The 13,110-nt window shown below is 40.4% G+C and overlaps 1 protein-coding gene across 5 annotated transcripts in view; it reads left to right on the top strand.

Annotated features, from left to right (window-relative positions):
• Tada2a (transcriptional adaptor 2A) overlaps positions 1 to 13,110 on the top strand; it is a 62,131-nt gene that overhangs the window by 8,863 nt on the left and 40,158 nt on the right. For 4 of the 5 annotated variants that reach the window (XM_013013439.1, XM_013013441.1, XM_013013438.1 and 1 more), the window contains 2 exons: positions 1,523 to 1,629; positions 2,773 to 2,832. In XM_013013439.1, the coding sequence (XP_012868893.1) occupies positions 1,523 to 1,629; positions 2,773 to 2,832 (167 nt within the window). Of the gene's footprint in view, positions 1 to 1,522; positions 1,630 to 2,766; positions 2,833 to 13,110 lie in introns of those variants that run through there. The other variant, XM_013013442.1, reaches the window with a different exon arrangement.

Here is a 13,110-nt window from a genome sequence, read left to right as displayed (position 1 = left end):
GGAAAGGTTGGGCACTGGTGGCTCATGCCTATAATTCTAGCTACTTAGAAGGCTGTGATCTGAGGATTACAGTTCAAACTTAGGAAAGTTCACTGAGACACTTAACTCCAGTTAACCACCAAAAAGTGGGAAATAGAGCTGTGGCTCAAGTGAACAAAATGCCCTTGAACAAAAATACCCATGCCCTGACTTCAAGCCCCAGTATTGTCACAAAAACGAACAAAAACAAATGATAAGAAAAACAATCTCCATTTACAAGAGAGAAAAATGCCTGGAAGAGTGTTCCTTTGGTAAAGGAAGAAAACACTATTATCAAAGGAGAGAAATCCTGCCCCACATTAAACAAATTCCATCCCACCATTTACTACCCAAGGCTTTATTCTCCTAGACTCCTGTGGTTGATTATAGAAAACAATTTGGCTCTAGTGGCAGAATTTGGGGCAACCAGAGATATTCGGATATTCAAAGCTGAATTTTAATAACGTTAGAGGGAGTTAGAGTTGACTTCTTGTCTTAATAATTCACAACATACTAGTATCAGTGGGACTGGACAGAATTTTTTTTTTTACTTCTGGGTATTAGGCACAACTCAAATACAAAATTTAAATCCCATGACATATATTTAATTTGCTGAAGATATGGCTCAAATGGTAGAATGTCTGCCTACTAAGACAGGCTCTGAGCTCAAAACCTAGGATTGCCAATTTTTTTTTTTAATGGCATCTACCCCCTTAATTAAAAAAAAAAAGTATATACTTGTTGCTTAAATTCAGCAATTGTTTTACATCTTGCCAGATTATCTTATATATATGTTGTATTATTATGTGCTCATTTTCCCCATGGAAAAACAAGTTGTGTTTTATGAAATTGGTTTAAAATATCTGTTTATAAATATCTCTGCAGAGACCATATCTGTCTAACTGCTTTTTGATGTTTTTTTTTTTTTTTGGTTGGTCCTGGGGCTTGAACTCTGAGCCTGGGCGCTGTCCCTCAGCTCTTCAGCTCAAGGCGAGCGCTCTACCACTTGAGCTACAGCGCCACTTCTAACTGTTTTTTGAAATAATGAGTACACTATAAGAAGGAACAAAGGAGCTGAGTGCTGGTGGCTCACGCCTGTAATCCTAGCTACTCAGAGGCTGAGATCTGAGGCTCTCAGTTCAAAGCCAGCTGGGGGAGGAAACTCTGTGAGACTCTTATTTCCAATAAACCATCAGAAAACTGGAAGTGATGCTGTGGCTCAAGTGGTAGAGCTCCTGCCTTGAGTTGAAGAGCTGAGGGACTGTGCCCAGGCCCAGAGTTCAAGCCCCATGACCAAAAAAACCCCCAAAAAACAAGGAACAAAGCTGCATTGAAGTAAAAAAGGAGCATAATTTTTGTTTTGCTTATGTGGAATGAGTTCATGTTGTTTGCATCAACGTATCTCACTGACTTATCTGTACTGATTTGCAGATTTTCTCCTTCCATTTATGATAACCATAAAGTGTTTTAAAGTTAATGTATTTGTTGTTGTTGTTTGTTCTAGATGATCCCTCTGATAAGCCACCCTGCAGAGGCTGCTCCTCCTACCTCATGGAGCCTTATATTAAGTGTGCTGAATGTGGGCCACCTCCATTTTTCCTCTGTTTGCAGGTAACTCTGAGAAGAGGCTCCTCTTTTCTAGTTTAGTGTTATGGATATAATAATACAGAGATTGCTATAGATAGCTTCAGAGGATCATACCTTATTAAATCTATTTCTTCTAGATACTTTCCTTACACACTTTAATACTGAAAAGTTGTAGATTAGAGTAGCTGTGGCAAACTCTTGACTGTTTCACAAGACATCTCAATGTAATGTATGACATTTTTTTTCAAGTAGATTTGAAGTATTGGTATTACAAGAATCAGAAATGGAAGAGTGTTTCCTTTGATGAGATTGTTTATTGTCATGTTGGAGTGATGACAAAACAAGAGAACAGAGTATATTTTGTGGGCTTTAATAGTAGTAACACTAATTATGAGTACTTACTCTGTACCAGTCACTATTTTCTATATTCTACATGAATTAACCCTTAAGGTAGCACCATAATCCTTTGAAATGAATAAATAAGTATCCCCATTTTATAGATGAAACCCAAGGAAAGAAGTGCTTTGCTCAAGGTCACATAGCAAATGTCATATTTTATCAGGTCTAAGACACTGTCTTTATAAGAAGCATCCCAATCTCAAAAATGTTAAAATGTAAAAGTGACTGATGACAGTTGTAGTATTACAACTGTTGTAATTCCATTGTAAGAGGAATCCTGACTTTAGGAACCAAGCATGGTGAGATGTATAATCCCAGCACTCAGGAGGCTGAGGCAGGAGGATCAAGAATTCAAGACAGGCCAGCCCAGGCAAGGTAGCAAGACCCTATCCTATTTTAAAAAAAACAAACCAAAAGCTAGTTAAAAAATGACACCACAATTTACAGGAGTAGAACATCCTCAAACACCTTTTTTTTTTCTTTTTTTGGTGGTCGGTTATGGGGCTTGAACTCTGGGCCTGGTCACTGTCCTTCAGCTCAAGGCAAGCAAGCACTCTGCCAATTAAGCCACAGCGCCACGTCCGGTTTTCTGTTGGTTAATTGGAGATAAGAGTCTCACTGACTTTGCCTGCCCAGGTTGGCTTTGAACCGTGATCCTCAGATCTCAGCTTCCTATGTAGCTAGGATTACAGGTGTGAGCCACTGATGCCCGGCTAAGAAAGCATTTTTAAAGGAACCTGTAGTAACTTAACTTTTCTTTCCTTACAGTGTTTTACTCGAGGATTTGAATACAAGAAACATCAAAGTGATCATACTTACGAAATAATGGTAATAATAAAGTTGTTGGGAATTTCAGTTCATTTTTTAAAAAGTACTAAGAAGGGGTATTCGTTTTATCTCCATCTCTCTTTTTTTTTTTCTCTTCTATATTTGTTAATCATTACCCAGTAGATTTTGTAAGGGTTCTATGCAACTGCAAAGGCATTTAAGTATAAGAATAGTTATTTTTGTGATATTAGAGATCCAACCTACAGTCTTGTATATTAGGCAAGCACTCTAAAAGTAGCTTTGTAAACTCACATTTTGGCTTCAAATTTAGAAGATATTTAATGGAAGTACCTGTTCAGGATACTCTACTTGATTATAAGAGGTTTGCTTTTTAAGTTTGTCAGTAAACATATATAGCCAGTGTGTTGTCACTGTGTTCTATAACCATTTTCATGTCATTAATGTGGGTACTGAAGTACTTCATGTCTGGAACTCAGTCTCCATGTATTGGGGAGACTAATTACTCTCTGAGAGTTAAGTTAAAAAATTAACATAGAAGCCAGGCGCCAGTGGCTTATACCTGTAATCCTAGCTACTCAGGAGGCTGAGATCTGAGGGTCATGGTTCAAAGCCAGCCCAGGCAGGAAAGTCTGTGAGACTTATATCCAGTAAACCACTAGAAACGGGAAGTGACATTGTGGCTCAAGTGGTAGAGCGCTCACCTTGAGCTGAAAGCTGAGGGACAGCGCCCAAGGCCAGAGTTCAAGCCCCACAACTGGCAAAAAACAAAACAAATTAACATAGGAGCCAGGCATTGGTGGCTCATGCCTGTAATTCACGCCTATAACTCTGGAGGCTGAGATCTGAGGATCGTGGTTCAAAGCCAGCCCAGGGAGGAAAGTCTGTGAGACTCTTATCTTCAATAAGCTACTCAGCAAAAGCTGGAAGTGGTGCTGTGGCTTAAGTGGTAAAGTGTTAGTCTTAAGCGAAAAAGGAGCTCAGGGATAGTGCTGAGGCCCAGACCAGAGTTCAATCCCCAGGACTGGCAAAGAAAAAAAATTGACTGAGGCTGGGGATAGAGTTCATTTGTAGATCACTTGCTTAGCACGCTCGGGCAAGGGGTCTGATTCCCTAGCACCACAAAACGAAGGGTTTCTTTGTTTTCAGAGCACATTAAACATGTAACTAAAGCTCTTAGTTTACCAATAGTTTTGACTCTGTTAATGTTCACTGATTGACAGTAATAATTTCTCATTGTGGATTAATCATTTAGCATTTTATTAGTTTTCATGTGTATGTATGTGTATTTATATGTGTATTGGTTGGTTCTAGGGTTTGAACTCATCGTCCGGTCATTGTCCCTGAGTTTTTTTGCTTAAGGCCAGCACTCCATCACTCTAGCCAGTCTACAGCTTCCCTTCGAGCTTTGTTGGTACTTAAATTGGAGATAAGAGTGTCATGGATCCTGGTCTGGCTTCAAACTGTGATCCTCAGATCTCAAGCATGAGCTACTGAGCACCTGGCTCCCTTAGCTTTTCACTCAAGTCTGGCACTCTACCATTTGAGCCATAGCTTCACTTCTGGCTTTTTGTAGTTAATTGGAGATGAGAGTCTTGCAGACATACCTACCTAGACTGGTTTCGAATCTGGATCCTCAGATCTTAGCCTCCTGAGCAGCTAAGATTACAGGTGTGAGCAACTGATGCCAGCTTTTATTAGTTTTTTTTGTTTGTTTATTTTGTTTTGTTTTGTTTTTGTCAGTTGTGGGGCTTGAACTCTGGGCCTGGACGCTGTCCCTCAGCTCTTCAGCGCAAGGCTAGTACTCTATCACTTGAGCCATAGTGCCACTTCTGATTTTCTGAGCAGTTTATTGGAGAGAGTCTCATGGACTTTTCCTACCCGGGCTGGCTTTAAACTGTGATTCTCCTTAGTAGCGAGGATTACTGGTGTGAGACACTGGTTGCCTGGCTTTTACTAGTTTTTCTGTGGCTACTATAACACATTGCCAAAAATTAAGTGACTTAAGACAACACAAATTATCTCAGTATTGTAGGTCAGAAGACTTAGACTCACCAGATCGCTATAGGTTGGAGAAGACTAAAACTAAGTTGTTAAGCCAATCTGAAAGCTTTTTGGAGTTGTTGGTAGAATTTGCTGCTTTGAGATTGTAGGATTGATGCCACTGTTTCTTTTGTTTTTTTTTGGTTGGTCACGGGGCCTGAACTCTGGGCCTCAGCTCTTTAGCTCAAGGCTAGCGCTCTACCACTTGAGCCATAGCACCACTTCTGGCTTTTTCTGCTTATGTGGTGCTGAAGAATTAAACCCAGGGCCTCATGCATTCAAGACAAGCACTCTACCACTTAGCCACCTTCCCAGATGGCACTGTTTCTTTACTGACTGGGAATTTTTTTCAGCCAAGAGCCATAAGAAACTCAATATAGGCAGATGGCCAAAGGCAGCTGATGAGAAACATATGTCCCATCATGTGCCAAATGATTTTGTGGGGCTTATGCAGTCTTCAGGCCAGATGTCCCCCACCACTGTTAGAGGCTGCTGGAATTTCCTGGTTTCTGGCCACCTTTTGTCATTCCTAAAGCCAGCTGAGTGTTCTTGAGGGTTGAGGAAATGCTTGCAGCTTCTCTGACTTCCTGCTTCAGCTTTCCTGTGCAGAATCTCTGTGAATCTTAATGTGATTACACTGGACTGACCTGAATAAACCAGACTAATTTCCCTGTTTTAAGATCAGCTTATTAGTAACCTTAATTCCATCTGCTAAGTATCTTCATAACAATACCTAGTTTTTGTATGACTTAATAGGAATCTTGAGAAGAGGAGGAAGGGATATATTTAGATTTTTTTCCCTACTACAGAATTCACAATGTATTACTTCAGTTTCTTAATATTTGGAGTTAGCCAAGTTGGGTAGTAGAAGGCCAGCCTAGGAAGAAAAGACTCCATCTCCAGAATAACCAGCAAGAAAAGCCAGACTGGAAGTGTGGCTCAAGTAGTAACAGCAGCAAAAGCAAGCATACCTAGCATGTGTGAGGCCCTGAGTTCAAACTCTAGTTACACACATACACACACACAAAATTAGCCGGGGGGTGCCGGTCATTGATGTCTGTTAACCCTAGCTGCTCAGGAGGCTGAGATCTAAGGATCATGGTTTAAAGCCAGCCCCCACCTCTGCAGGCAAGTCTGAGACTCTTATCTCCAATAAACTACTCAGAAAACCACAAGTGGCGCCGTGGCTCAAGTGGTAGAGCACTCGCCCTGAGCTGAAGAGCTGAAGGACAGTGCCCAGGCCCAAAGTTCAAGCCCTATTACTGACAAAAAAATGCAACATCCCTGAGTCTGATTTTTTTGCCAAGTCCTATTAAAATTAGTTTCCGAGACTATAATACTGCTTCAGATTCTAGACTACAATGCATTAGTCAAAGCATAGTTACTTAGTAAAAGTTCTTGGGAGCCAACTGGCAAGTCCTATCTATTTCAAAACACCTTCAGTCTCTTATTCTATTCAATAATTATAAAACTTGGACTTTAAAAAAAATCCTGGGGCTGGGAAGGTGGCTCAGTGATAGAGTCTTTCCTTGCATACATGAGGCCCTGGGTTCAACTCCTCAACACTACGTAAGCAGAAAAAGCCAGAAGTGGAGCTATGGCTCAAGTGGTAGAGCCCTAGCCTTGAGCTAAAGAGCTGAGGGAGGGACAGTACTCAGGCCCAGTAGGCCCCATTACTGACAAAAAAAAAATCGTTTTTTGTTAATTGTACAATGAACAAGGGGTTGGGAGTATGTGGTCCACATAGTTTTGTTTTTGTTTTTTTTTTGGTTCCGGTCGTGGGGCCTGAACTCTGGGCCTGGGCGCTGTCCCTCAGCTCTTCAGCTCAAGGCTAGCCCTCTACCACTTGAGCCACAGCACCACTTCCGGCTTTTTTCTTTTTTCTTATGTGGTGCTGAGGAATCGAACCCAGGGCCTCAGGCATGCAAGGCAAGTGCTCTACCACTGAGCAACCTTCCCAGCCCTGTTTTTTTTTTTTTTTGTCAGTCATGGGGCTTGAACTCTGGGCCTGGGTGTTATCTCTCAGCTCTTCAACTCAAGGCAAGCGCCTTACCACTTGAACCACACAGCCACTTCCAGTTTTCTGAGTGGTTTATTGGAGATAAGAGTCTCATGGACTTTCCTGCCCGGGCTAGCTTTTAACCGTGATCCTCAGAGCTCAGCCTCCTTAGAAGCTAGGATTATAGGTGTCAGCCACCATTCCAGGCCACATAGTTGAATTATTTCATCAAAGTTAACAGATCTTCAGAAAGCTGATTATCTTTCTTAAATTCACATAAGAATGTTCAGAGCCAAAATACCGATTTTTCTTTATGTTTATTTGCTTATTTTATCATTCATGGGGCTTGAACTCAGGGCCTGGGCACTGGCTCTGAGCTCTTTTGCTCAAGGCTTTACCACTTTGAGCTATAGCTTTATTTCCAGTTTTCTAGTGGTTACTTGGGAGATGAGAGTCTCACAACTTTCCTGCCCAGGCTGGCTTTGAACCACGATTCTCAAATCTCAGCCTTTGAGTAGCTACAATTTCAATCTTGAGCCACCAGCTCCCAGCTACTTTGTTAATTTCCCATTGCTAGGGAACGGTGCCTCATCTATGCTACCTATGGCTGAAGTACATCCTCAGTCCCCAATTGTATTCACTTAAAGTAGTCAAATAAGTCAGGCACTGTATTTCTAGCTACTCAAGAGGCCAAGATTTAACTGTTTTGGTTTGAAACTAGCCTGGGAAGTCCATGAGACTTTTTTTTTTTTTTTTTTTGTCGTGACGCTTGAACTCTGGGCCTGAGCACTGTCCCTGAGCTCTTCTGCTCAAGGTGAGCACTCTACCACTTGAGCCACAGTGCCACTTCTGGTTTTCCGGTGATTAATTAGAGATAAGAGTCTCCTGAACGGACATTCATGCCCAAGGCTGGCTTTGAGCCCAGGCTGGCTTTGAACCGCAGTCCTCAGATCTCAGCTTCCTGAGAAGCTAGGATTACAGGCGTGAACCAAGGCCGCCAGCTCGTGGAACTCTTATCTCTAGTTAACCACCAAAAGGCTGGAAGTGGAGCTATGGCTCTAGTCATAAAGCTTTGAGCAAAAAATCTCAGGGGCAGTATCCAGGGCCTGAGTTCAAGCCCCAATAATAGCGCCCCCTCGCAAATAAAGGTAAAATAATTCCTCAAAGGGTAATTGAGTGTAGTTTGCATATGCTGATAGTTGTGGTTTCCATTATAGGAAAGCTGGTCTGAGCTTTCTTTAGCTGTTCTGAGGACCATGTCTTCTGCATAATACTAAAAACACTTTAGTTTCATCCCCAATTCCATTTAATTCTGTCTGCTGTCTGCATCATCTTATTCTTGTATTCAACACCAACATAAGAATACTTCAGAGATCTTTAATTTGTGAGTTTTGTGGGCTTAATACCCTTCTTTTTTCTTATTTTTATCTATTTTGATGAATCTTTCCTTCTATAGGAAAGAAAGCTGGTAAAAACTTGATTTTTTTTTTTTTTGCAAAGTGAAGCCTCATAACTTTAAATGGTTTTCAGTACTTTTATCATCTCACAGTACTGTATTTTGGGGGGTGTTACTCATGCTGTGGTGGGTGGTGAATTAATCAAGATTTCTGAGTTCTATACCTATTTTTGTCTTGTAATTCTTAGAACCTTGAATAAGTGAATGCATCTCTTTCTACCACACCCTTTATACCAGTATTTCTTAAACTTTAGTACATAAGAATCACCTCAGACATTCAGAAATACAACATTATAGGTCCCATTGTTATAGATTCTGGCTTTAGTAGGGCCTACTTTGTGCCTGTGTTGAATAACACTGATTAAACTTCAAGAAACACTACATTATACTTCCACCCGCCTCGTAGCATAGAAAGTTCTCATTATTTATTTCATAGTAAAAATTGGCGAGAGATAACAAGTATTTTTTTTTTTTTTTTTGGGTCCGGTTGTGGGGCCTGAACTCTGGGCCTGGGCGCTGTCCCTCAGCTCTTCAGCTCAAGGCTAGCGCTCTACCACTTGAGCCACAGCGCCACTTCTGGCTTTTTTCTTTTTGCTTATGTGGTGCTGAGGAATCGAACCCAGGGCCTCAGGCATGCAAGGCAAACACTCTACCACTGAGCCACCTTCCCAACCCCAGATAACAAGTATTCTAAAAATACAGTTTTACAAATAAATTCTTCAATTAATAGATGAGTTGTTATGTTTACCTATGTTTATAGTACTTGCTAGATTGAGAACAATTCATGTAAATACAGATATGGACTCCAAAGTTTCTTTAGTTATATTTTCTTTTTGTGCCAGTCCTGGGGCTTAAACTCCACACCTCAGTACTCTCCCTAAACTTCTTTGCTCAAGGCTAGCACTTAAGCCACAGTTCTACTTCTGGCTTTTTTTTTTTTTTTTTTTTAGTAGCTAATTGGTGATAAGAGTCTCATAGACTCTTTCTGTCCAGGCTGGTCAAGCCTCCATCCTCAAATCTCGGCTTCCTAAGTAGCTAGGATTATAGGCCTGAATCACCAGAACCTGGCTTGAATTTTTTTTATTCAGAGCTCGTGTGTTAGGTATATCCACAGTAGGTGCTTAAATTAAAAACTGTTTCTTGCTGGGCTCCAACCCACAAAAAAAGAGAAAGAATTCTAACAGAAGTTCCATCTGGAGCCACCATTGTAACCAATTGCCACATATAGAGAAATAAATTCCCACATGTCTATCACCAGCTCTTAAAATTATTAGCTCATGGATTTCATCTAAACCTCAGCTCTCCAGATTATTATGACATAAATACCCCAGATGTTATATCATTAAGTGTTTCATTACATCCCTAAGTAAATACGGTCACTTCTTTCTTTCTTTGCTTGCTCCTTCCTTCCTTCCTTCCTTCCTTCCTTCCTTCCTTCTCTCTCTCTCTCTCTTTCCTTCCTTCCTTCCTTCCTTCTCTCTCTCTCTCTCTCTCCCTCCCTCCCTCCCTCCCTCCCTCCCTTCCTCCCTTCCTTCTTTCTTTCTTTCTTTCTTTTCTTTCTTTTTTCTTTCTTTCTTTCTTTCTTCTTTCTCTCCTGTGCTAATACTAAGGCCTAAATTCAGCTGGTGTGCTGTGCTTTGTTTGTTTTTTTCTCAAGAATGGCACTCTGTTATTGGAGCCACATCTCTTCTTCTGGTTTTTGTTTTTGTTTTTTTTTTGCTAGTTAATTGGAGAGAAGAGTCAGACTTCTCAGCCTGGACTGGTTTTGAACTGGGAATTTTAGATCTCAGCCCCCTGAGTAAGTAGGATTACAGTGTGATCTGCCAGTACCCAGCTGAAGTCTTTATTTTTAGAACACTGTCCCCCTTTCTGCTTCTAAGGCAATCAGTATAGTTTTTTTTACCAGTGTAGATCCATTTTGCATATTGCAGAACAACATATAAATGGACTCACGCTGTATGTATTCTTTTGTTTATTTTTTCAGTTTTTTGAGCTTAATTCTTATTGCCTGTATTAGTAATTCTTTTGATTACAGAAGAATATTTTATTGCATGTATATACCTAATTTGTTTATCCATTCTTTTGATGGACTCAGCTGATGGCTATTATGAATAATATTGTTATGAATGTTCTTATAGATGGCTTTCTGTGCTCATATATTTTTTGTTTTTCTTGGATAAATGCCTAGTAGTGGAATTGTTGTCATAGAATAAATGATTAACTACTTTTAAAGAAATGGTCAAAGAGTTTTCATTTTACACCTTTATGAGTATATGACAATTGTGGTTGCTTCACATACTTGCCAGTTTTTGGGGTTTTTTTGGTGTAACTAGAGGGGACATGGAAGCTTTGTTCTCATACACTGTACTTTTTTTTGGGGGTGGGGGAGAGGTCGGTCATGGGGCTTGAACTCTGGGCTTGGGTACTCCCCTGTGCTCTTCAGCTCAAGGCAAGCTCTCTACCACTTGAGCCAAGCAGTTTTCTAGTGGTTTATTGGAGATAAGAGTCTCATAGGGGCTGGGAAGGTGGCTTAGTGGTAGAGTGCTTGCCTTGCATGCATGAGGCCCTGGGTTCAAGTTCTCAGCACCACATAAACAGAAAAAGTCGGAAGTGGCACTGTGGCTCAAGTGGTAAAGTGCTAGCCTTGAGCTGAAGCACTCAGGGACATCGCCCAGACCCAACATTCAAGCTCCACAACCAACAACAACAACAAAAAAGTCTCACAGACTTTCCTGCCCAGGCTGGCTTTGAACCATGATCCTCAGATCTCAGCCTCTTGAGTAGCTAGGATTACAGGCTTGAGCCACCGATGCCTGGCACTTGCCAGTTTTTTGCAAGGTCAGTCTCATTCATTTTGGCTATTTTAGTGGGTGTGACATGATATTAAAAAAAAAAAAACCTAACAATTTCTTGTTCATGACTAATGGCAGCTCAAAGCGTATTTTGTGGGTTACTCAAAATGTTTATGGTCATATGATTGATATGAGTCCTTTTGGATTATGAGTACTTAGGAAGACCACAGAGGCCTAAAGTGCTTTCTCACTGCATCATACCAATGGCTGTGTGACATCAGGATTACTTAACTAATAATGCTAATGTTAAAAGATGACCAAAACCGAGAGTCAGTTGCTTATGCTACTCAGGAGGATGAGATCTGAGGATGGTGGTTTAAAGCCAGCCTGGGCAGGAAACTCTGTGAGACTCTTATCGCCAATAAACCATTCAAAAAACCAGAAGTGGCATTGTGGCTCGAGTGGTAGAGCACTCACCTTGAGCTGAAGAGCTGAGGGATAATGCCCAGGCCCAGAGTTCAAGCCCCATGACCGACCTCTCCCCCCCCCCAAAAAAAAAGTACAGTGTGTGGGAACAAAGCTTCCATGTCCCCTCTAGTTACACCACCCTTCAGGAAGCTCTGTATGTTCAGGAATCATCCAGAAGTTCCCCTTCTCATTTCTTATAATTTATTACATTTTGACAAACTAGATGTTACTAGAATAGTCTGGATTCTCTGTCTTTTCTGTTTCTGTAAATTGGGAGTAGTATTCATTGACTATATTGGATTCAAGTTATTATCATCTCTGGTAATCAGGGTGTTCATTGACTATATTAGATCAAGTTATTATCTCTGGTAATCAGGGATTGCAGAAATAATCTGAGAGATTCCAACTCCAATTAACCAGTAAAATGCTGAGCTGGAGGTATGGCTTAAGTGGTAGACTACCAGCCAAGAAAGTAAGCCAAAGAGTACAAAGCTCTGAGTTCAAACTCTATGGAGCAAATAAAAATATTTCCCTTTGCTTACTAGTTTTGAAAGTTGATTGCCTAGCATCCTCCAGATATTTAAAGTATTTGATGTGTTAATCCTTTGTAGTTGTAATCCTTATTGATTCAAGTATTCCAGGTTTGGTTACCAGAAGCTCCTGTTATTCAGCTTCTGAATCCTTTACACTGTCTGAAAGCTCTTCGTTTTTAGTGTGACCCGATGTTGTCTAGCCTTATTACTCATTCCTGACCTAGAACATTTAAGCAAGTCTTTAAGGAGCTCCAGTTCCTTTTAATGGGAAGTAGTATTTAAAGATTGTGAAATGGGCACTGTGTTCATGAACACAGTAAGGAAATTGTTTTTTTCAGATCAGGCACATTCCAAGTCAGTTAAGTAAACCCTGAGTTAAGTAAACCCTGTTTTATAAAAATTAATAAAATAAAAAGTAAAATCACTTGATATAGTTTCTTTCTGTGTAAATAAGTCTTTTTTAAATAATTTTTTATTGAGATTGATTATATAAATTTCACAAATTTCATAGTATTGTGGAATAGTGATACTTAAAGTCACAAACATATTTTAAACTTCACAAGGCAAATTGTCATTATCATGGAGTTTGTGAATTCTATAAAAAGCTTTGACAATACAACTATTTCTTTTTGTGTGTGTGTGGTCAGGTGACTTGAACTCTGGGCCTGAGCGCTGTCCCTCAGCTCTTCAGCTCAAGGCAAGCGCTCTACCACTTGAGCTATAGCCCCAGTTCCAGTTTTCTGGTAGTTTATTGGAGATAAGAGTTTCATGGACTTTCCTGCCCAGGCTGGCTTTGAACTGTGATCCTCAGATCTCAGCCTCCTGAGTAGCTAAGATTACAGGCATGAGCCACCAGCATCCGGCCTAATACAACTATTTCTTCCACATTGGTTGATATGTACATTTCTGTGTGAATAAGTCTTAAAGTTGATTTACAAATTTTGATGTTGCGTTTGATTTTTATGATTTAAAAATTTAGTGATTCTGTACAATATTTGTGCTTCAAAGTAAAATCTATTAAACAAGGAA

The sequence above is a fragment of the Dipodomys ordii genome, unplaced genomic scaffold, assembly GCF_000151885.1.
Source record: "Dipodomys ordii isolate 6190 unplaced genomic scaffold, Dord_2.0 Scaffold19, whole genome shotgun sequence".
Classification (NCBI taxonomy): Eukaryota; Metazoa; Chordata; class Mammalia; order Rodentia; family Heteromyidae; genus Dipodomys; species Dipodomys ordii.
The sequence above is the reverse complement of the archived record's forward strand: the minus strand, read 5'-3'. Positions and strand labels throughout refer to the sequence as shown.